A 24230-nucleotide genomic window follows, 5' to 3' on the forward strand; every position below is an offset into this window, starting at 1 on the left:
GAATATGATTAAATGAAAAGTCAATGTTGCTACGTGGACAGGACTTTGAGTTTGGTGAAGACAAGTGAGAACTCAGGATGAACAGAGACCATTGACTTAAGGTGTCAATAATAAACAAGAGGCAAGTTGACAGGGGAATATCAGTTATGTAGGGAAGATGTAGATCTACGGGGTCCTCAAAGGCGAGCAGTTGGTAGAATTTGTTGCAAACTGGATTTCAAATAATTTCAAACCACTGATGTGGTCTTGTGCTTCATACTTATTTATGTAGCAAAGTTTCCAAACTCCACAAAATACTGTCTCTCTCCAGTTTTTGATTTGGGAAACCAGATCAGGTGTTCAATGTAAACTAGTGATCTTTAAACTTTATGGGAGCTGGTCGCAGAGAGTTTTTAGTGGACTTTTTAGCTCTTGCTTTTTTAAGAGTTTGTATACTTAGTTTCAGCAATAGTATAACCTCTGTCTGATTTCTTAAGCAACCTAGGTAGGTAGCCTGGAGCCAGAGGCCTTGATGTATTGTTAGTTTTTGAATATTGATTTTGTTTGTTCGTTTAAGATGGAACTTAATGATTTATTTAATCACCATTGTTGAACAAATGCTGGAACTTGGTACAAAAAAAAAATATATCACACTTTTCTCTTAGTAAAGTGGATGTCGTGGTTTAACCTGGCCGGCAGTTAACTGAAACCAGGACAGTGGAGAAAAAACATTTTTTTTTGCACAGCCTTTTAAATTCTACCAATTAAATTGCTGCAATAGGTAAAAGGAGATATTATTTTTAAAGCATGATTTTAATGGCGACACCTGGTTTTATGTTTATTTATTCTAAAAAACATTCTGCAATCTATTGCTGTCTCACAAGCAGGATATTAACAAGCTAGTGTTACTCTCCTCAGTGTACAAAACTTCACTTTTAAATATTGTTGTTCTTTGCTATTACCCAGGTTTTTCAGTGATTCATTTAGCATAAGCAAAATTTTCTTCTTTTTTAATTTAAGTAATTCCAGTAATTTAAGTAAAACAGGGGATCAGCCTGTCTTGGAAGTTTTTCTGAGCCATCTTCTTAGCTTCTTTGCTAGTATCACAGTAAACTTTCAAAGGCCCCATTCTCAGTTAGAGAAGAAAAAGTACAGTGGAGGACACATATGAAATCTGTAGCAAAGCAAGAAAATAAACACAAATTCTGTGCCCAGTCCCCAGCCTGATATGAAAATAAGAAATCTACTCAAAAAAAATAGACATGGTATAAAAATTTGAACCCATAGTAATTCATGCTTCTCTGGAAGCTTAAAATTCAATTTTCAAGTTTGCTTCAGAGGAAATACCCATGCAAAAATTCTATCAACAGTCAGAATGATATCTGTGGTATACATACTTTACATAATTTTAAAATATATTTAACATTTTTTCACCAAGCCATGGTATAAAATAGATAATATGGAACAAAGATTTAATATCTCTATGTATATATAAATATCTGGCTGAAATATCATTTTTCTATTTAAGAACACTCTCAGTCCAATGATATTCTGTAAGGTTGAAATACTGCAAATGTGGAGATTCAATCTGATGCCCATTAACCATCAGTCTTTCTGGAAAAAGGCCAGTGTCATATCATTGCTATATGATATCAGTGACTAAAACTCACTGACAGTCTATGCACTATCTCCAAATGTAAGCAGAAAGGATATATTTTCTTTGACTAACTGAAAGTTGATGCAAATATTCTTGAGGATTTTGTGAATAATAAAATGTAACTTCATCCTCATAAATCTTCATGTATGCAATCTATCCACAGTCAATCATTTCCCACCTCTAACTTTATAAAGCTCATTTGTAGTTCACTGTGCCACGGCCCTGACTATCCTGGGACAGGAATGGAGAGAGGTCTTCTGTGTTAAGGAGGAATATAATGAGAATGCATGTACAGTGAATACTGTAAAGGAATGATTGAATAGTGAAAGGCAATTGAATAGTAAGAAAGAATGAAGAAAATAAATAGAAGAGGGATGAAGCTCATGAGGGCAAGCGAAGAAGGCTCTGTTGAATGGTAGGTAAGGCAGTAGTGTACTTCTTCCCCCCGTGCCCCACACCCATTTTGGTGTGTTACTAGGTGGGGAGGAGGGGGCATTTGCCATCACCAAAGAATTTTGCCCCCTGTATTCTCTCCAAGAACAAAGAAGACAGATTCATTTTAGCAAAATAGGCCGTCTGTGAAGTGGTGCATTATTCTTTATTATCACCCTGAAACTATGTAACAGGCAGATCTGCACCATTTAGTGCCTATCTGCTGTGTTTGAGAGAAGATAAAGCATGGGCTGCAGCCATGAAGCCATGACCCTGCCATAATAGGCTTGAAGGCAGAGAGATGTGATCAATGCTTCTATGTTAAGGTGTAGGCCAATGATGAGTGGTATCCCTCAGGGCTCTGTCTTGGGACTAGTGCTGTTTAGTATCTTTATCAGTGACAAAGACAGTGGGATCGAGTGCACCCTCAGCAAGTCTGCAGATGACACTGAGTGGTGCAGCTGATACAACAGAAGAAATGGATGCCATTCAAAGGGACCTGGGCAAGCTTAAGTATTGGGCCCAGGTAAGCCTAATGAGGTTCAACAAGGCTAAATGCAAGGTGCTGCACCTGGGTTGGGGCAATCCCAGACATGAGGACAGACTGGGAGAATTCATTGAGAGCAGCCCTGCAGAGAACGTCTTGAGGGTTCTGGTGGACAAAAAGTTTGACACAAGCCATCAGTGCATGCATGCAGCCCAAAAGGGCTACATTCCCAGTGATGAGGAGTGGCCAGCAGATGGAGGGAAGTGATTGTCCTCCTCTACTCTGCCCTTGTTAGGCTTCACCTGGAGTGCTGCATCCAGGTCTGGGTCCTCCAGCACCAGAAGGATGTGGCTGTTGGAACAGGTCCAGATAAGGGCCATGAAGATGAAAAGAGGGCTCGAACACCTCTCCTATGAAGAAAGGCTGAGAGAGTGGGCCATGTTCAACCTGAAGAAGACAAGTCTCTGGGGAGTCTCATTGCAGTCTTTCAATACTTAAAGGGAGCTCGTAAAAATGATAGAGAGCAACTTTTTACACGGGCAGATAATGATAGGACAGGAGGAATGGTTTTAAACTAAAAGATGGGAGAGTTAGAATAGATGTTAGGAAGAAATTCTGCACTCAGAGGATGGTGAGGCATTGGAACATGTTGCCCAGAGAACCTGTGCATGCCCCATCCCTGGAGGTGCTCAAGTCCAGGTTGGACAAGGCCCTGGGCAACCTGATCTAGTGGGTAGCATCCTTGCATATGACAGGGGGGTTAGAACTGGATGATCTGAATGATTGCATGATTCTAATCCCAAGTCAAATGAAGGCTGGTATTAGTCTTCAGGCCCTTTTGATAAAGAATATCTATCTGTACATTCAGTTACAGTAATATACTTTGAAGAGCACAGACTTCCTCAACTTTCAAAATCAATCAATCACAATATTTTTTATTTTTTTGCATTTCAGAAAATTGCAAAATACTCCTTTTTTTTTTTTTTTTTTGGAACACCAAACGAGCATTCATATACATAAGGTCAGCCTGAAAATAGTACAATTTTCATACAGAAATTAAATTATGTATACAACTATATACAGTTCTGTATACAATTCTGAAAATATAAGTTTGTATTTTACAGACTGTATCTGTAAAAATACACCATTAAACGCCCCTAATATTTCATTCCATGCCTTGCTTTGGTCACAGATAGCTCTGGAACTCTATAATGCATCAATATCTAGGATATGTCATAAAGAAAAGGTATCCCATAAACTCTGAGAGATTCTTTCCTTGAGACTTTAGGAAAGTATTTCACTGGTTTAACAAGGTATACACTGTTTGACAACAAGCCTGCTTTTCCGGACGAAACTAAAGCCTTCAGTGTGAGTTACCCAGAGTATATGTAACATAACTGACCAAAACATTTCTGTGTATCCACTTATCCATCAACAGAACATAAATATTTATTAGTCAATTTTCATTATTAGAACTTTCAAGCTGCCTCTAATTACTGCTGTCTTCAGTCTTGTTTTTTTTTTTTGTTTTTTTGTTTGTTTGTTTGTTTGTGGTTTTTTGTTTGTTTGTTTGTTTGTTTTTTCTCAACTGGTTAATTTCCAATTACCTTCTCCAGATTGATATACTTATTTCACCAAAAGTGAATTAACTCTTCTTCATATATTCATACATATTTTCCTACACGCATTTACACGCATTTTAAAAAATAAATAAATAAATAACACGAGTAAGAACAAAAGTACCTTATTTTCCCAAAAAGCTTATCTACAATAAAATAAGCACATAAATTCAAGCTACTGATTACTTAAGGCAAGAAAAAAAGAAGGAGTTTGTAACAATCTACTAGACTTAAACATCATCCTAGATTTAGTGAATTTAAGTACTTATACACAAATCAGACATGGTTTCTTACAGGTGGATAAGATGAAATCTTTATTTCTAATATCTATATATCTAATATTAAAGTTGTTGGGCTCTAAGAACAGACTGCAGGACCCTAACTGGGACACTCAATTCTCTTTGCATGCCTAGGAAGAGATAAGCTCCTTAGACTGAAAGCCAAATCAGGCAACATGTGGAGCAGAGAACTGCCTAGAGTAACCATTAGTAAATTCTGAAAATAGCAAGGCATTTATATCCACTGATGATTCACAGCCCATGGCCTGGAAGTAGCAGACAATGTCCTGTCTTACTCAGAAAAAAAAAAAAAATAATAAAAATAAAAATGGGCTAAGCCCTTCATTTACTAGAGAGAATCCAGAGCACAGTTACTGTTTCCCAAGAGAATGCAGCAATACGTACTGAAGGGGAAAGGCTCTTCATTGAATCTCTGATAGTACTCAGGAAGGAATTCACTGCTCAGCAGATGGTAGGTACTTGGTGAGATATCACTTGTCAATGAGGTGGGAGAGGGAAGTACAAGATTGTGCTCCCTGCTACACAGGCTATGTTGTACTTTGAATTACTAGTCTTTGATAAACGATGCAAATATGGTATGAAACAGAGAGGAGTATCCCTAAACTCTGGACGCTGTACAAACAACTCTGCTTATACTTGCTTATATACTCTGCTTATACTCCAAGACTCAGCGAATCTTGAACAATTTTTTTTTTTTTTTGCAGTAGGACACGTTGCTGGTTACATCACCGTTGTGAGGGAATCTTTGTGGTTTAAAACCCTTCTCTTGCTGAGTGAATAGAAACCACAACTGTTATGTGTGGAGTATCAACTTGGAACAGTAAATTGTTATATGAAAGGTTGAGCAGAAAGACTACTGGTGGCTCTACTACTGGTATTTATCTGTACAGAAAAAAAAATATATATATATTAAAAAAATATTAGACTTGTATTTGAAAGTAATATAATGGAAAGCAAGAACACTGTAGTGAAACCACACTGAGGGCTGCCACATATGCACACAAATCTGTGAGAAGTCTTTAATGTATGTAAATGTTTGCAGAAAAACACATATGTAAACTCAGTAGTGATCTTACTTGTTCAACTTACATATTGTAATTCAGTGGGGATTTCACCATCTATATTGCAGCTACCAGGGACACGCAAAGCATGAAGAGGGGCACTGAGGAGAAAGCTGAATGGGTTTTTATAAGCTAATGGCTTTTTTTTTTTCTGTTTTCCAATGTAAAATATTGTCATTTTGATAGGATTATCTTGATGAGTAATAATTATTTTTGTACAGTGTTTCTCCTTTTTAAGCCTCTGTTTCTTTATGCCATCCATATATGTTTGTATTAAGCATGAGTGTAAAACAAGCATTTTAGCAATGTTTATAAAAGCCTAGTGCCAATGGACTTCATTATCATCAAGGTAACAGCTCCCACTTATCCAATAACAATGGCAAAAGGGGCTCTGTGTGTCTTTAATCCTCTTCTGATGAAACATTTACAAAGATCTTCAACCTATGAATATTTGTATTAGAGTAGAATTTAGCATATTGTAGAAACTAGAAACATCAAGTCAAAGTAATTTCTTTTTCTCAGTCGGGCTTTGACATGAAACAGTTCCTGAATAAAAGAACCTTGTGAAGCTGAGATATTTCTGCATATTTGTCACTGTATTTGTTCCTATGAGGAATTTTTTTATATCAAAAGTAGGCTGTGTAGGATATACAGACATCTTCAAGATTAGATGGCATTTAAATTCATGCTGTCCATCACAGGGACATAAGTAATGTCTTCAATTGGTTCTGTTTCTAATAACAAATTAAATAGCACAAAAATGCTTTTAAATGTTACAATTGTTTTCTTAATCAGCACTTGAGAATTCTTGCTGCTACTTTTTCCTTCTGTAAATTTACTTAGGTCTTGCATAATGCCAGAAGTGTTAAAATTCTATAATATTTATAGTGACCATCAAAATGTTGATTACCATAGTAAAAATTTGTGTGCCAAGTGTAAGAAGGACATGTTCAAAGGTATAGATGGAAACAGTATCACACTTTAGCATTTAGACTTTTTCATTACTGGTTGTAAATCACTGGTACACTGATGATTTAACATTACAACATAATGAATCTTTGAGTTCAAGGGCACAAACATTAAATGACTGTAAAAGTAAAATTCAGAAGTAAAATGACATCTGGAAGAACTTCTTTACTGAAAGGGTTGTTTGGCATTGGAATAGGCTGCCCAGGGAAGTGGTTGAGTCACCATCTCTGAAGGTCTTTAAAAGACGTTTAGATGTAGAGCTTAGGGATATGGTTTAGTGGAGGACTTGTTAGTGTTAAGTCAGAGGTTGGACTTGGTGATCTTGGAGGTCTCTTCAAACCTAGGTGATTCTGTGATTCTGATATTCTGTGATGAGAAAAGTATCTCAGTAAAATTTAGGTTTCTTTAATGCAGATTCCATGATCGTATCATTCTTCCTAGCATTACATAATGGCATGGAAAGCATTTTCAAGATGCAGATACAGGTCCAGGTCAAACGATTTAACCTGTACATTGTTCTTGTCATAACTCTAGTTAAACCTGAAGAAACTGACTTTTCCAAATGCAAGGCCAAAAAAAAAATGGAATGTGGATACATCCAATGAGATGTGTCTTTAAAGGATTAGACAGTATCTTCCTGTGGATGACCAAGTTTTCTATAAAAGTGAACTTGACTCCAAAGTTTTTGACAAGATTATGAATAATTTATTTAGCTTTATTGACAATATCTCCAGATAAAAAAAGTAATAATTCGGAAAGCTTTCTGAAACATCCACATTTTTCTGGTTTACTAAATGGGACCCCACCCTGACAGGCATGAGATTAATTTCACCTTTCATTAGCTGAAAGTTCAAACTTAAAATCTCCACAATGTGGAAGCAAAGAATGGCATGGACTGGAGGAAATCTCTGTAGAGCTTCTAACAGAGTGATGTTCATTTTCTGTGCCTGCATAGGGGTTGGTTCTCTCTGCCCACTCTCTGAGCTAAACAGAAGCTGGACAGACCTGTCTATGTGGCACCAAGCCCAAGCTAATATATCCTGCCCTTGAGTGGGCTCAGTGTCGTGCTTATTACAACACTAGAGCTTCCAGCCAGGATGGAGTGTGGGCAGAATGAGCTCATGTCTGCTCAGAGACCCAACAGACTAAGCTTTCATCTGCCTGCAAAAAAACATGTAGGAATTCTTATAGTGACCCTTATTTAATCTAGTATGTTCATTGTTAAATTCTCCAATGTATGTTAGCAACTGCACAGCCTACCAACTCTAGGTTCTTTTTTTTTTTTTTTTTTCCTATCATTATCAACCCTGAATCTGTGAACTTTCTGCCCTGATTTATTGTATTTTCAGCAAAATAGTGTGTTATTTTCTGTGAATTTGTTTTTTTCAGGAGTTAAAAAGCAGAGTGTATCTATGAGGCTTGAAGAGAATTAGAGAAAGGGATCATCCCAGCTTTTTCCGGAGTCAGTAGCTAAAACAGTCGTAAAGAGTTTGTTGTTTTGTTTTACTTTGTTTTTCCTACTGAATAAAATCATAGCTGATTTTGCTGTGTCTCTCTCTGAAGTGAAGGTAATAAAAAGTTTTATTATACAGTATTTGTTCCACAGCATCAGTGCAGTTGATGAGTTAGAGCAAAAACTGAAGGCATACACCATGTCTGCAGAGCTACAACTTCACATAAACCTACAAATAGATCAAATTGGAACATCAGAGTACAGAACTATTCTGGTATCTGACGCACTGCACTTTTTTTGTTGTGGTTGTTGTTGGTTGATTGGTCTGCAAAGTTAAAATAAATTTTCTTCATAATCTCAAAGGAAAAAGGTACTCAATAACATTGGAAGTCTAACTAGAAAAAAAAAAATGTGTCTTGTGCCACAGAGAAACCAGTCTTCTGTTTCATCAGATGCTAGAGGCTGATGTGTCAGTTTTAAATTAGTGCAGGAACAGCTCATAACACTTGACCTGAACACATACGCACCCTTTGTATTCTATTTTGTTTTATTAGTGTTGTAATTTGGTTGCATTGAAGTAAAACCCTATGTACCTCAATGACATCTGAATGAGAGAAACGTTATTCTGAATCTCAGCTCTTAGGAGGTCATGACCTGTGTTTTTAGGGAAAAAACGAAACCAACAAAAAAATGTAAGACATGCAGATCACTGTTAGCCTGGTCAGTGTGGCACCAGCAAAAAACTTGGATCATAAATGGGTGACAGTCAGTGAACCTTTCACTCATATATGACTGTTTATCAGCCACAAATGACGCCAAGGGAGTTGAAATATGTTTTAACAGTCTGTTTATATTTTTCTACAGAGGTCTTAGTGCCACATAACTCATTTTGGCATTTTTTAAACTAAATTTTGCATTCAGAAAACCAAGCAAACAGTGAAGCTAATATTTATTTTTCAAATAACTATAAACATTGCACAGAGACACTCTGTATCAGTCACTTTTAAAATGTTACCTTTTCTTATGTACTTACCATCAAAATGAAAGTACAACCTTTGTATGATAATGGAGAAGGCCAGAGAATGAGCATAGCATGTTGTAGGGCAGAGCCAATAAAGAATAAACAGATCAAGCAAGAGCTGTTGCAAATTATTCAGTTTGGGGGAGGGACATGCTTCGGTATGTATTTTCATTCTACATCCTGTTTTCTATCTCATAATCTTTAAATTAAAAAAAAAAACAAAAACAACAAAACTCAGTGTCATACTTGCAATGTAAATAATCCTATATGAGTAAGGGAGGCCTTTCTTCCTCTCTTCCTCTTTGCCTTTTTTCTTCTCTTTTCCCTCCTCTTTATTATTATTTTTTTTTATTATTATTTTTTTTCCAAAGTGGACTGAGGCTCTGATTCAGTGATGCATTTAAACACTTTTTTTTTTTTTTTTTTTTTTTTAAGCGTATACTAAGTACTTTGCTGAGTCAGGGCCACCAGAGCTGTCACTTGTCACTGAAGGTCAAATCATTCTTGCTTCATTACTGTTGCACACTCTTTAGTGTGCACGCAAAAATAAATAAATAAAAAAAAATATATACTATGATAAGAAGGAGATAATGACAATTATGTTGTCCTCAGTACAACTTTATATTATTTCCATACTTGGAAATAATTACATTTCCTGTCATTTCCACAAAGCAATTCTTCAATATCCTTTACTGTTTGCTAATGTCATTTTCCTCAGCTACCAAATTAACCCCATTAATCTAATTAGTAGAAATTCATAAACTGTCAACTGACTTCTTCATCAGGACTGAACAAACATAGGTAAGTGAATGGAAATCTTAATGAACAATTTATCTGAAAATAACGTTCCAGAAAAACAGATTTGTATTTTCCTCTGAGATTCACCCAGTGGGAAGGACATATCCCTTGACATGAATCCCATCATAAATCTTGAAAATCTCACGCAGAACCCAAAATATTTATTTTAATGTGTTATTCCTTATTTCTTTAAATTTTAGTCTGTTGGCAGCTACAAACTCATTCCTTTCCAGACACATTATAGCAATGCTGAAGTATGATTTGAGAGGGTCATTAACACTGGAAAAAATTCAAAAACAAAATCTGTAAATGCCCAAAGGAGCACAAATGTAAGATTTCACTGCTAGCACAGAATAATTTCAAAGTATAAATAATCCAAACAAAATTGATGAAAAATTAATCGTAGACTATTACCATTTCTGTCAATAATGATTATTTTCTGTACAGTAAAGCTCTTCACAAAGAAAAAATATAGTGTAAGTATTTTAAAGATGCCTCCCACAATTTCAATTAGCTATTGTGACTGTGGTAATGTACCCTGATCTGGTGGAAGGGGATAAGGAGCAGAATGTGGCCCTCCCAATCCACAAGGAAATGGTTGGCGACCTACTGCAGCACATAGATGTATGCAAGTCAATGAGATCCACCCAAGGGTACTGAGAGAACTGGTGGAAGAGCTGGCTAAGCCACTTTCCATCATTTATCAGCAGTTCTGGCTATCAGGGGAGGTCCCAGTCAGCTGGCGGTTAGCAAACGTGACGCCCATCTTCAAGAAGGGCCAGAAGGTAGACCCGGGAAACTATAGGCGTGTTCGTTTGACCACAGTGCCAGGGAAGCTCATGGAGCAGATTATTTTGAGTGTCATCATGTGACACTTGCAGGGCAAGCAGGCAATCAGGCCCAGTCATCATGAGTTTATGAAAGGCAGATCCTGCTTGATGAACCTGATCTCCTTCTATGACAAAGTGACATGCTGGGTGGACGAGGAAAAGGCTGCGGATGTGGTCTACCTTGACTTCAGTAAGGCTTTTGACACCATTTCCCACAACATTCTTCTGAAGAAACTGTCTGCTCATGGCTTCGACTGGCGTACGATTTGGTGCGTTAAAAACTGGCTGGATAGCCAGGCCCAAAGAGTCGTGGTAAATGGAGTCAAATCCAGTTGGAGGCCAGTCACTAGCGGCGTTCCCCAGGACTTGGTACTGGGGCCAGTCCTCTTTAATATCTTTGTCGATGATCTGGATGAGGGGATCAAGTGCACCCTCAGTAAGTTTGCAGACGACACCAAGTTAGGTGCGTGTGTCGATCTGCTCGAGGGTAGGAAGGCTCTGCAGGAGGATCTGGATAGGCTGCACCGATGGGCTGAGGCCAACTGTATGAAGTTCAACAAGGCCAAGTGCCGGGTCCTGCACCTGGGGCGCAACAACCCCAGGCAGAGCTACAGGCTGGGAGATGAGTGGTTAGAAAGCAGCCTGGCAGAGAACGATCTGGGAGTACTGGTTGATAGTCAGCTGAATATAAGCCAGCAGTGTGCTCAGGTGACCAAGAAGGCCAACAGCATCCTAGCTTGTATAAGAAGCAGTGTGGCCAGCAGGGCCAGGGAGGTGATCGTCCCCCTGTACTCAGCTCTGGTGAGGCCGCACCTCGAGTACTGTGTTCAGTTTTGGGCCCCTCGCTACAAGAAGGACATGAAGGTGCTCGAAAGAGTCCAGTGAAGGGCAACAAAGCTGGTGAGGGGTCTGGAGAACAAGTCTTACAAGGAGCAGCCGAGGGAGTTGGGATTGTTCAACCTGGAGGCTCAGGGGTGACCTTATTGCTCTCTGTAGGTACATTAAAGGAGGCTGTAGTGAGGTGGGGATTGGTCTATTCTCCCACATGCATGGTGACAGGACGAGGGGGAATGGGCTAAAGTTGCACCAGGGGAGGTTTTAGGTTGGATCTTAGGAAGAACTTCTTTACTGAAAGTGTTGTTAGGCACTGGAATGGGCTGCCCAGGGAAGTGGTAGAGTCACCATCCCTGGAGGTGTTTAAAAGACATTTAGATATAGAGCTTAGTGATATGGTTTAGTGGAGGACTTGTTAGTGTTAGGTCAGAGGTTGGACTCGGTGATCTTAGGGGTCTCTTCCAACCTAGGTGATTGTGTGATTCTGTGAAATGTATAGAAAAAGTTTATTCAATCTAGATGATATTTCCAATTCAGTATTTAAATAATTTCTTAAGGTGATTAGAGATTACACTTTATTCAACATTCAATTTAAGAAAAAAAAAAAAAAAGAAACTTTTTGAGAAAAACAAAATTTCGGTTTTGATATTTCAGCTCAGTAATTCTATGAGGTAGTGTTCCTCTCATTGTTTTTTTAGCCAGCATCCTTAGCCCATATGCACAACTTGAAGGAATATCAGGCATGATTCTTGATCAGAGTGACAGCATTTTATTTTCACTGTGTAAAAGTGTAAATGTTTCACAGGAGGTGGTCTCCTTATAGGAGACAGACCAAATCAATGGCATTTTTTAGCACAAGTTATTTCAAGGATATTGTCCTATTTTGTTTTATGTAAAGTCTCTGGATTCTGAATACATTGTCTCAGTACTAGTCTTTGTTTTCTCTTTTATTTTTAATATTCTATTCTCTATCTTATTCTTACCGCTTGCTTTCATTGCAAACAAAATAGTTCATACTGTATACTACTCCTGATCTCTGTTTCTCCTGCAGGGCAGGCCCACATAAATGTTAATTAGTTATCTCAATGCTTGATTTGTGACCTGCGATGTTATCACAAATGTGGAACTTGAAAGAGATAGACTAATATTTAAGAAAAGGGACATTATTATTTAAAATATCAATTTCTGTTCTGAAAAATAGTCCAGACCCTTAGGACAGTTACTTGTTTCAGGCAGACTAAGGCAGGCAAAGCTGTACAAACATTTGATTGAACCTCCACAGTTAAAGAAAAAGTGAAAGTGCAGTAAAATAAAGAACTGTCTACATTTAGGAAGTTACTTTTATTTTTTGTTAGTTTGTACATGTTATATGTAGTAGTATATGCATATATACATAAATATATATACAATTATATACATAAATATATATATAATTTTTGGAACCTTGAGAATTAGCCATTATATAAAACTCATCTAATACAGTGACAATGACTTTCTAATCACAAAAGACTTTCATCTGAATAAACCTGAGTTTTCTTGTAATAAGCACAGTAGGTTGTTATTCCAGTATATAAAGAGAATGTGTAATTGCTGAGTACACAGATAATGCTATAATGCCTTTTTTTTTTTTTTTCTTTTTTTTTTCTTTTAAACAGTAGGCCTTTAGGACTTTAAAGTGTATTTTGTAAAAGGATATTTATGAATTAATAGATTAATTCATAAATTAATAAGCAAGCATTCTTAAATAGGTTTTACTGATATCGTAGCTTCAGGCAAATAATGAGGAGAAAAAGTACGTAGCTATATTTTCTTTTGCTTCACTGCAAATGGAGAAAAAATGCCACATTTAAATGTCATTGACACAGTTTTTCTCTCCTAATTGGCATGAATGGCATGAAACATAGAAAAGATTGAATTAGAATAATTCAGTTGTAGAGATGGACTTGTGGTACTTAACCTTCTTATATCAAAACCATAGTTTCGTAATTTTAAGCACACTCTTTACAAAGTAAAAAACAAACAACAGCCAGAAGAAACAAAACTGCATTTATTATATACTACTTGCACACATTAATTGTTGAGCATAAACCTATCTCATTAAGATTTATTTAATTCTTTGAGATAAGTCTATCTACGAAATTTGTAACTTTTTCAGTGACTTATGATTATTTTTTTTTTTTTTTCAATTAAGTAAACAATGTGATAAGTATTTTATTGTGGTCTGTAAATGATATTTTTCAATGACACTTCAGGGTAACAAGATGCTAGTATCTCTACAGTAGTCATCAGAGTAAATTTAACACTTAAAGCATGCTGATACATGAAGTTTTCCATTATATTTTATCTAAAACAGCTAATTAGGATAATATACAACCCATGTGGATGGCAGTGGGTAATTAACATCACCCTCAGTACAATGAAAGCATAGATTTATGAAATCCACTATTATTAAATACCCACATGAATTTCAACAGACTATATTTAGGAGATGTTTAGAACTCCGAGCATATTTTGGAGGAATTATTAAATTTAAATTTTCCTAGAGTTTTGTGGGTCTTTGTAAATGCATTTTCAAGCAGGATTAATCAATTCAGAGCTAAATAAAATTTCAAACTAATGCTCAGTTATACCAAAGCTTTACAATTTCCAATGAGCCCAAAGCTTCAATGGATGGTAAACATTAAAATAAAAATAAACAAACATTGCAAGTTTCAGCAATTCAGTAAAGGTAAGCAGCAGAATGTCTGATTACTTATCTAAACCTTAAAAACTTTTCAAATATGAGTTTCTGTGGAGGTTCCCTTTATTTTTGTGCTGAAAAATCCCCTTGAGAATCAGTTTTGGCATTTTTGTTGTTGGCTTCAGCCAAACCCAGGGAGTATAGTTAAATTGGGTGAAAAATATTTTTACATTTTAAATTAAACAAATTTCTCTAAACTTGGCTATGCTTGACTCCTCAGCAAATGTTCAGTTAGAACCTCTGTCTTTGAATTTTATTTTTTAAGAAGTTCATTTATCTATAATGCTAACATAACAATTTGTATACATATATAACAAATTGTATAGTAATATATTTATATAGTAATATATAACAAATTAGTATAGTAAACATATACTAATATGTTTACTGTTTACATGTTTGTCTGAAACATTGATCACATTGAATTACTTCAAGTTTAAAAATGAAAATTGTCCCTATACTTTCTACATGAACACAGTATACATTATAAAGTGATGAGTCATGATGAAAGTGGTAGTTTCTGTAGCAGCAGAAAATCTTAGCATTTAATTAGGTGGTGGTACAATAGCAAGATTTAAACTTTTCATTAGTAAGAAGGTAACAATTCTAATAACTGGAAAGTTTAGTTTCAGATTTCCATGGAAAAAAGAAATATGGTGGATGATTTTGTTTTAATAAGTATTGTGATGAAAAACAGTTTTAACAGAAAATGGTAGTATTGTTTTAAAGTCTCTCTTCTGCACTGTGTTTGGTGAGAGATTAGAGTAGAGGGAATTAGTTCTGTTCAACACATCATTGTCATGGTAGCCTTTAAATATGTTTCCGTCCCTGTTAGCAGCAAAAATGAGTGTTGCCGTATGTTTCCTCTCCATCACCACCATGTTACTGACATCAGCTGCAAACTTAGCTCACACTGCTGCAGAGACTGTTTCTGTGGCTTCTGTAGCAAGTATTTCAAGTAGTAGAAGCATATGTTTGCTTGTTCACTATCCAGAATAAACATATTTTTAGACGTTTTTTGTAAGCTGTGACAAAGCACCATTTGTCTGCATAAAGCAGTATGGCAGGCCGCTCGCCTTGTGGTAGGAAAAAATTGTGTAGCAGTAAGTCTGGATATCTTTTTGGATATCTTTTTATCCCTGCTTACTCTACCTGGTCCCAGAGAATATAGTACTTGAGTCAGTTACTAAAGAAATTTAATATAGGAAAGACAAATTTGTTATTTCTATAAATTCACATCCAGTACATCAGGGAAGGTTACTAGGCTCTTAGTAATGTTACACCAACTTAGTTTGGTGTAATGTGTAGCTCTGTTTTTCTCATGGCTTAGTTATTAGCTGACACATGTCAGCCTGCATCATCAGAAGCCTCCTCTTTATCAGGTTTCTCTCCTTTGACCTGTCAGGTGTGCATGGCTCAAACACAACCTAAAATTAGCGCAAGCTCTTCAGAGAGACAGCAAGGATTTCTGTTAATAGTGCGCCATCCCAAGAAGGGTCTACTTACCACATGGTGTTTGATGTCCCATAGGCTGTACTGAGGCAATTATAAAGGAAAACTGTTCAAATACATTTACTTCTGTATTTTATTTCACCATTTTATCTTTAAAACTGGAAGATATATGTTCTTACTCCGGATATATTGAATTAATATTTTTTATGTTATGAACGGCTGGCACATTTCACTTGTCTCAACAGGGGAATGGGCAAGGAGTTGCAGTAATGTCAAACTTAATAATTAAAACATTGAGTCATTGCTACAGAGCAGCAGAGGAGGAATACAGAGGTCATCTTGTTTTACACTTTTCTTAAGGAATTGTGGGAGGAAATTATTTTCATGTGCTGGCAGCAAGAATATTCAGTGCCAAATTAAAAATCTGTTCAAGTTGTCAGAGCTACTTACTCCATTATTCAGGTTTTTGACAGTTTGCAGAACCACTGTGTCAACTGTTTGCAGAGTTACAAATTCTATTAGGAGTGCAATAAAGTTAAATAAATTATGAATTTACTACATGCACTGTTGCTCAGTTTGGTCTAAATTTAGGAGTAGGAAGACTTTAGAATTGCTGTGCTTTTACAGTTAATAATGTTGTTTTTCTGCAGACAGACATCAGCTGTGACAGTTCTGTTCTTCATATTGTTGATACTTTTACATCAGTCATTCTGGAATGGGCATCAATAAAGTTATCAACTCATATAAATGGGTTAGAAACACCTCAAAAGATTGTGAGAGTAGTGGTGAATGAACCCTATCTTGCTGTTTTAATTTCTCCCATGTAATTTTCTTTAGTTGAGAGTGGCTTTTAATTTAATTCTAATGATCATCTAATGATCTCATTTGCTGTTATGTTCTTGATAGTTAAACAATTATAATATATGATGAAACATTAGGTTTTGTGTTAGTTTTGCTTTCATAAAGAGAGTAGTCACTGCCCTAACAAAACTTGTTATACATTTTTCTCTGAAAATGTAGGCTATACTTAGGAATAAAGTTTATTTTCTTCTTCCCTTATAAGCATTCATATAGGTACCCAGTCAATCTAACTGCAATCTGAAGGGCAGAAGCACTGACAATAATGCCTTGCACTTTGCAACCCAATTCAGTCTCTCAGGACACTACCCAATAACCACAAGTGATTCATGCTCCATCTCCAACAAGGAGCCCATGTTTCCACTGAATTGAGAAATGTGTGCAAAGGGATGTTTCTCTTTATCCGTTAGTGAGAAAATTCAATATTGAAAAAGTTGAATACCAGAATTAAGCCTCCCAGAGAGTTAACATGTTAGCTTCAGCTTCATCTTTAACAGGATTCTCAGCCACAGCAGATTTTCTTTGGAATGATTATTTAGATTTTGTCTCCTCTTTACAGTATATTATCTATCATTAAATATTTGGAATACGTCTTTATTATAAAGGTACTTTTCTTATTCAGGGGCAACTGTTACTGAGGGTTCATGCAGTTTTCTAATGTATTCAGGAAAAGGCTTATTGAGAAAAATTACGAAGAGCCAACAATAATTAATATTACTTTAGTAGTTGTTATGTTTTATTCAATAGATAAATTATACGTGATTCCTAATAATCAAAGCATTTTTGACCAGAAATATGAACTTAAAAGAAAGCTACTCTCTGTTTCTGATTTATTTATTTATTTATTTTTACTTAATATTATTACTGTTAATGTCTAGAAATAAAAGAGTGACCTGAGAATAATCTCTTAATGGGTCCTCCTAAATGTTTGCAGGCCAATGGGCTTTGGTTCATAAAGGGACTTTATTGCCTACATATCACAAATGGAGTTCAGTTGAATAATATAGCAATTCATAAAGCTCTACTTAATCTAAGTAAGGGTCTTTAGTAATGGGTTTCACTTCATCAGACTGAAACTATCTAAATTTTAGATGTCTACTTCACACTGATCATTCTGGCCTAAGTTAACTAGTGTAAGAAACTAGTTAACTAGTGTAAGAAAATAAGCATTTTTAGGAAATAATCTTGCTCTATATTACATATATATCAAAGCCCACTACTTGACAGAATGAGTTGTTAAACCTCAAAATGAGCTCGTTACTGGATAGCAGATTTAAGCCATCTATTTTGCTTCTTAATTACCTTTATTTTTATACCTAAGCAAGCGTGAATCACATGCAAGTTAGTTATTAGTTAAATAATGCTTCAGCCTCAGGCACTTCAAACCTAGAGGACAAAATAATGATAGTCTTTTGCGTTGTAAAAACAAACATGCCTTTCACACAGCTAATGCAGAGTACAATGTGAACTTTTACATTAACATGTGTAGACATATTCCCACACTCCAGGAGTAACCAACAGTTTAAGGGCAGGGCTGAGATTTAGGTACCTTCTGCTCCTATTGAAACTGGGGAAAAAAAAAAAAAATCCAGTAAGGAGAAGGCTCAGAACAGGAAACAGGCTTAGGATTCCAATCCCCATATATCCATTCTGTTCAAAGACCCTTACCATCAAAATTAACAACACCTCCCTTGAGGAGGGATTGTTATTCAGGATTCCTTCCTGCCAGTCATGTGGAATGAGCAGGTGACAGAGAGAAACATTTTAATCTGTTGAGACTAAATGAGAGACAAAAGGGTTGTGGGAATTCAGAGGCATCTCTCTGCAGATTTCCCAAAGGCAAGCTTTTGATATGTCCTTCTCATTCATCATATTGTATCTTTTAAACCCTACTTCGAGAATCTTGTTTTTCTCTATTTTTCTGTGTTAAGAAACATAGGCCATTACTGGTGTTTGTAAATTGCAATCATGATTTGTGCCCAAATCTTTATTGCTATGACAATGGAAATGGCAGTTATGAATTTGGAGCTTATGTTAACTCATAAAAATGACCATGAACACTGGGGTAGTTGAGGTGGTATTCCACATCTCCTAATGATGACTACTAATGTTTGCAGTGAGCTAATGTATTTTTTGTTGATTTCCAAAGTATGCATTAATCACCAAAAAAGCTGGATGAGACTTGCAGACATCTTAACTCCATCATTGAGAGACTGCTTTAAATGAAGGACTGAGTGATATCTAAAGACACAGACATTACAGAAAGAAATAGATCATACCTAAATTCTCGGAGTCCTAGACTGGAAGCTCTCACTAGTTCCAATAAAAAATAAATAAATAAAAATCTGATGTTAGGTGCTCTATAAGCAAATACAATACAAAAGAAGAAACCATCTCCTTTATTTTTAATTAAAATTTAGCACACAAAGTTTTCACAAGAATTTTTGATTGCACTTGTTTTTTAGTTCTTCTAATGTCTCATTATCTACGATGCAATCTTTATGATTGCAGGTTCCAGAAATATAGAACTGTTTTTGAACTTTATTTGGACTTATTCCAGGTTCATCTGTTAAATTCATCAAACACGGTGTGAACACAGCTAAGCTTGTTATGTTTGAAAGAAGAATTCCAGATTATCAAGGTGATCAAAAGGGAAACTTACTCAAAATGCAAATTTGAATTGTCTTTTCAGGCTTCCCTACAGATGTTTGTGTGACATTTTTAGAACTTTTCTTTCCACACAATATACTTTGCCTTGGTTTTAAGGGACTAACAGATAGTGGAGTTGTGTCATGCAGTAGGAATGGTGAAAAGCAAAAAGCAAAATATGCTTGAGAGTTCTTCCTCACCATCTGTTTATATAGATCCTATCTGTCATTGCAACAATAATCACATGGAAAAAATGCAGAGGGAATTTCTAACACTCATGTTAGATAAGAGGTAACAGTTGCTTTTTTTTTTTTTTTTTTTTTTTTAATATGCTGTCTTTCCTGTAGTACATCAACTAAGAAAGTTCTCTAAATTAATGCTATCAGCTTCTGCATTCCTCATAGTGATCTTAGAATTTCATAATGATATCAGATGGCCTCAAAACTTAATATACACATGCAATATTTCTCTTACTTCTGTTAACTCATGATTTATTCTCTAATGCTTATTTGTTGCTATTTCAATTCCACTGTACACAGATAAGGTAGACTTTGAGTTTATTTGAGCATGAATTTGTTTTTCCCACCAAAACTGTAAATCTGAGTAGCATTTCTACTGCTGTCCCAGATCTTCAGAACTTCCCAGCTGTTAGCAAGTGGGAATGATGGAAATGTAGCTCCTTGGCTTTTGTCTAGAATTAGTGTTTTTGTTTGTTTGTTTGTTTTGTTTTGTTTTGTTTTGTTTTGTTTTGTTTTAACTTCCTTTCCCATTTCTTCAGGAGCAACCAAGAAGAACTCCACCATGAATTTCTGTCTTTTCTAAGGCAGGGCAATTCTGTCCTTATAGTTATTCAGAGTTTACTTTAAAGGTCCAATCCTACCAATTTTATTCTGAGAATAATAAAAACTTACCTAAGCCTAAATATTAAGGTTAGCTACTGCTGCCAAGAGCTACAAGGTTCATCAGTCACTAGTGCAGGACAGTGGTGTGCAGACTTGATATCTCACATCAGGTTGGTTCTGATCCATCTGGCTTGAATAGAAGTTCAGAAAGAAAAGAAATGACTGCTTCAGTCTCAGTTTTATTTTTTACTTCAGGCCTGATTTTGGCCCAAAGTAGTGTCAACTTTACAGTATTTATTTACTTATTTCCTAACTTTTGGCAATGCCTGTTCAGGGAGAGCTGCCCTAGCAAGAGAATTCCTGCTTTAAAACATGGCTCACTTCTTCACTGCTGCAGTATGGTAAGCCTACTACAGTTGCTTGTTTCAGGTTTAGAGCTATCCTAAGCTCTATCCTTGTAAAGTCACTGGAGACCTACCAGACAAGTGGTGTTGAGGGAAATTCAAACATTACTGGCAAGATCTAAATCTGTGCTGAGTGGAATGTTTGTAAAATATCATTGCAAGAGTATGAGCTTGTAAATAATCCTAATGCCCTACCCCTTTGGGGAAAACATTGCACACCATCACACATTGCTCATTTCTTTATTGTTTTCTTACAGTATAAGAATATTTTTTATTAGACTAAGTGGGTTTTATAGTGTTGATTGTTAATAAAATCAGGTCTGGCTAGCATTGTCTTTCTGATTTAAGTAAACAGCTATTGCTTTCTGTATTGACTTTATGAGACTTCTGTGAGCTTTGGTGTTGCTGATATAGTGAGGATGTATGGCAGTTCAAAATCAGATTGTAGATATCATGTGACAAAGTAATTTTTCTATCAACACAACCTCAGGGAAGTTTATTTTGTTCTGCAAAAAATTAGGCACAGCTTGCAAAACAAGGCAAAACTCCAGTGATTAATTCCAGCCTTTACTTTGTGTGGAACAAAGAAATGACAATGATCAGAGCCAGATTTAGTGTAATCTTGTCTAAAGCAAGCATCCTTTGATAGAGTAACATGGTAATTATGGTAATTGACACTGTGACTGGACAATAGAGTAATGCAATGATCTTGCTGGATTTCTGCTCCTTGGTCATTCCTTGTTAAGCTTCTGACAGACTTCATGATGTTTTATTGTGGCTTACATCTTGCCTTATCCATTTCTGTGTTATCCAAAAGTATTTGGCTATCAAAAGCTTTTATATATAATCCAAGATTTTTTATATGTGTATGCATGTATTTACTTATCTACATATGAAATTGACTTTAAGGATTAAATCCAAAGTTATGTGATCATCAGGCTCAGATCAGGTGACAAATACCATTTAAAATCAAATGGAGGTAGCTGGTATAACTACTTTGGAAGGATAGCTCTCATGGTTCTCTTAATACATTTTTATTTTAATATATTCATGAATAGCATGTGTAGCTGCTATTGTTTCCATTTTTAAAGATCGAGAAGGAAGAATTTAATTGAAAATTAGATGAAGTTTAAATCAGTTTGAAAGTGTGAATTTTAGACTTTCTAGAGCCCCAAACATTAGATCTGCACTTTCACATCTTGAAATGGATCAGTAACTCAGCATCTATCTCCTACACAACATCACTGAGGTACTGAGAAGAGGCTTTTCTGTAACGGCTCCATGGCAAGTTTAATAACATTGGCTGTATTTGTATCTAGAATCCACAGACGTGTGCAAGACAACAAAATCAGTATCTATGCACTTGATTAAGGAATGCTTCCATATGGTAGCTGTATGCCCCTTCTCCTCCCTTTCAGAAGGAGGGCTCCATACCCAAAGTTCTGTGGGAGGACTGGGTTTTATATAAATCAGTCTAGGGAACATACTATCCTCCCCATCTCAGAAAGCTGCCCTTATCTTAACTACTCATGTGTAAGAGAGTGGGTTAGAGATGCTGCCTACCTCTGCTGTTGACAATGTGACCACTTTGCAGCAAATTATCTTCCATCTAAACAAATGGAAGAATGGCACTCTGGTAAAGATATTTGCTCTTTTTTATTCATCCAAAGTCACTGGATTAAGTTGAAGAACAATCTAAGAGGCAGCCACGAAAATCACTGACTCACAACCATTTTTCACTGAGTTTGATGGAGAAGCTGGGAAGGCATTGTATAGGACAGCACTCCCAGTTCTAAATCCCAGAAAGAAAGAGGCATCTCTCCCATTTCATATTCTTAAGCCCTACTTCTTCTCCCATGGATCCTTTTGTATTTTACATTAGATATTCAAGATACATACTCACACCTCTTCCATAACCCTAGAAGAAGCAGAACAGATGTTTCTCACCTTCTTTTCAGTGGAATGGTCTATTCCACTAGATATCAAATCATGTTTTTAGTTTCCCCTGTGGCTGACGTATTCTTGCCTGTAAATTTTCAGTGAGATAGGTGTGGGATGCTTATTCCCCTCCTCTCTTGACCCAATGACTAGAGCTTGTTCCTGGGATGTAGGCATTATGGCTTCCTATTTCTCCAGTAGACACTGAGATCCTGTCTCCTCCTTCCTGCATGTGAAGCTATTATGACAAAAAATGCCCTTCTCTTTCAGAACTATTTTGTGAAAAAATAGGAATACAGTGGTCAGATGTCTAATTTAGGTAGCTAGGTGCATAAATTAGTTTTTGCTGCAAGTGTCATTCTCCTGGGGATGTCTGACTCCCAGAAGTGGTTTTGCAGAGGCATGGAAAACCACTGTATGCAACCTCGTATTTCTCTCTTCAGCATTTCCTTGTGTACGTCCCTGCAACTGTGCACTAAGGTCAGACGGGCCCAGGTCCCCTATTGTTCCTCTGGTGAGACGGAGGTGCTCCACTCAACATCCCTGCAGCTGGCACATTTGACTTTGGACTGAAAAGCACTGAACAACACAAATGCTCTTGTTACTTCCTGGAGCTGGGATTAGGTTCCTAAGTCGTGGTTGTGGTTTCAGCTAGTTGACAAGACCCCTTACAGAAAGGAATATTTAGCATTGCAAATCATGAAGACTTCTGTGGCTTGGACTCTTAGTTATTCTCCATTCATCACTCAGAGACAGCTTTGGCAGAACTGGGTTGCTGGCTTGTCCTGTAACTGGTTGAATTAAAGATTCTGAAAGTGCTGAAATCCTCTTTCAAGACCAGGGATTAATAACATGGCTGCCATTAACTGTAAGTGCTGTTTTGTGACATAGTAAAGGGATCAGCTATTCAAATACTCAATTATTATGTCAATGTGTTCCACATCTCTGGGCACCTCTCATTCTCTTTTGTGTCTCTGACTCCTTACACTTTCTTGCATTTTCCAGTGTGGATTACTCAGTTCTGCTCCAGCTCAGGGACTATGTCCTACTACAGACACATTGAAAAACCCTAAATTTTCTCATTTTACACCTGAAACAACAAAGAGATTGAGCCAAAACACAAGACATTTCTGAAGTTTCTGAATGTACTTAATACAAGGCAAACCTCATGTGGAAAGAGATCTCGATCTTTTATTGTTCCTTTCGGTGACACTGATTGTTTTTTCTTGCTGTTTCAGGCTTTATTTAAAAGGTCACAGTGGAACAGCTGGAAAACAGAGTAGCCTGATACTACATGGCGCTGAATTCAGTACAAAAGATGCTGACAATGACAACTGCATGTGTAAATGTGCTCTCATGTTAACTGGAGGTGAGTACAACTCTGAAAACATGTAGTATATTGTTAGGAATCTGCTCTGTTTTCCTTAAGCAATCATGGATAAAGTTGAATTCATGGATGTGTAAGTATTGTGTGAAAATTCATTTTATTATTATTACTCCTACTCTTTTCTTTATGTATGTTGTGGTAGTGCCAATACCCCCAGGTTCCTATCAGCAGGGAAGGGTTTATTCAGAGATGCAGTCAGTATACTTCTGCACTGAAACTGTTGCAGCAATTTCAAGAGGGAAAGGTTAGTGTTATTGTTGAGTCAAGAAAGGTCAAGTAAGAGAGAATAAACTAAGAGATGAAGAAAGGGGGAAGATCCTTATGAGAACTGGGAAAGGACTCACCCAGAAAAAGAAGAAAGGACATGTAAATAGATTATTAGAAGGTAAAGTTTAAAAGTTCCTTAAGTTCACTTAGGGGGTGATGCTATTATTAAAATAATTACAGTGATTAAGCTTTCTGTTTGTCTTATACAAGCTATTTAATTAGTTAATGTAATGGCTAATTTACTCACCTGTGAA

At 36.4% G+C, this 24230-nt stretch overlaps 1 protein-coding gene across 2 annotated transcripts in view; it reads left to right on the forward strand.

Annotated features, from left to right (window-relative positions):
- Positions 1–24230, forward strand: part of ANGPT1 (angiopoietin 1) — a 182076-nt gene that overhangs the window by 144614 nt on the left and 13232 nt on the right. For both annotated transcript variants that reach the window (XM_005025877.6, XM_005025878.6), the window contains one exon: positions 23561–23691. In XM_005025877.6, coding sequence (XP_005025934.1) covers positions 23561–23691 — 131 coding nt within the window. The remainder of the gene's footprint in view (positions 1–23560; positions 23692–24230) is intronic.

Source organism: Anas platyrhynchos, chromosome 2, assembly GCF_047663525.1.
Source record: "Anas platyrhynchos isolate ZD024472 breed Pekin duck chromosome 2, IASCAAS_PekinDuck_T2T, whole genome shotgun sequence".
NCBI classification, from domain to species: Eukaryota; Metazoa; Chordata; class Aves; order Anseriformes; family Anatidae; genus Anas; species Anas platyrhynchos.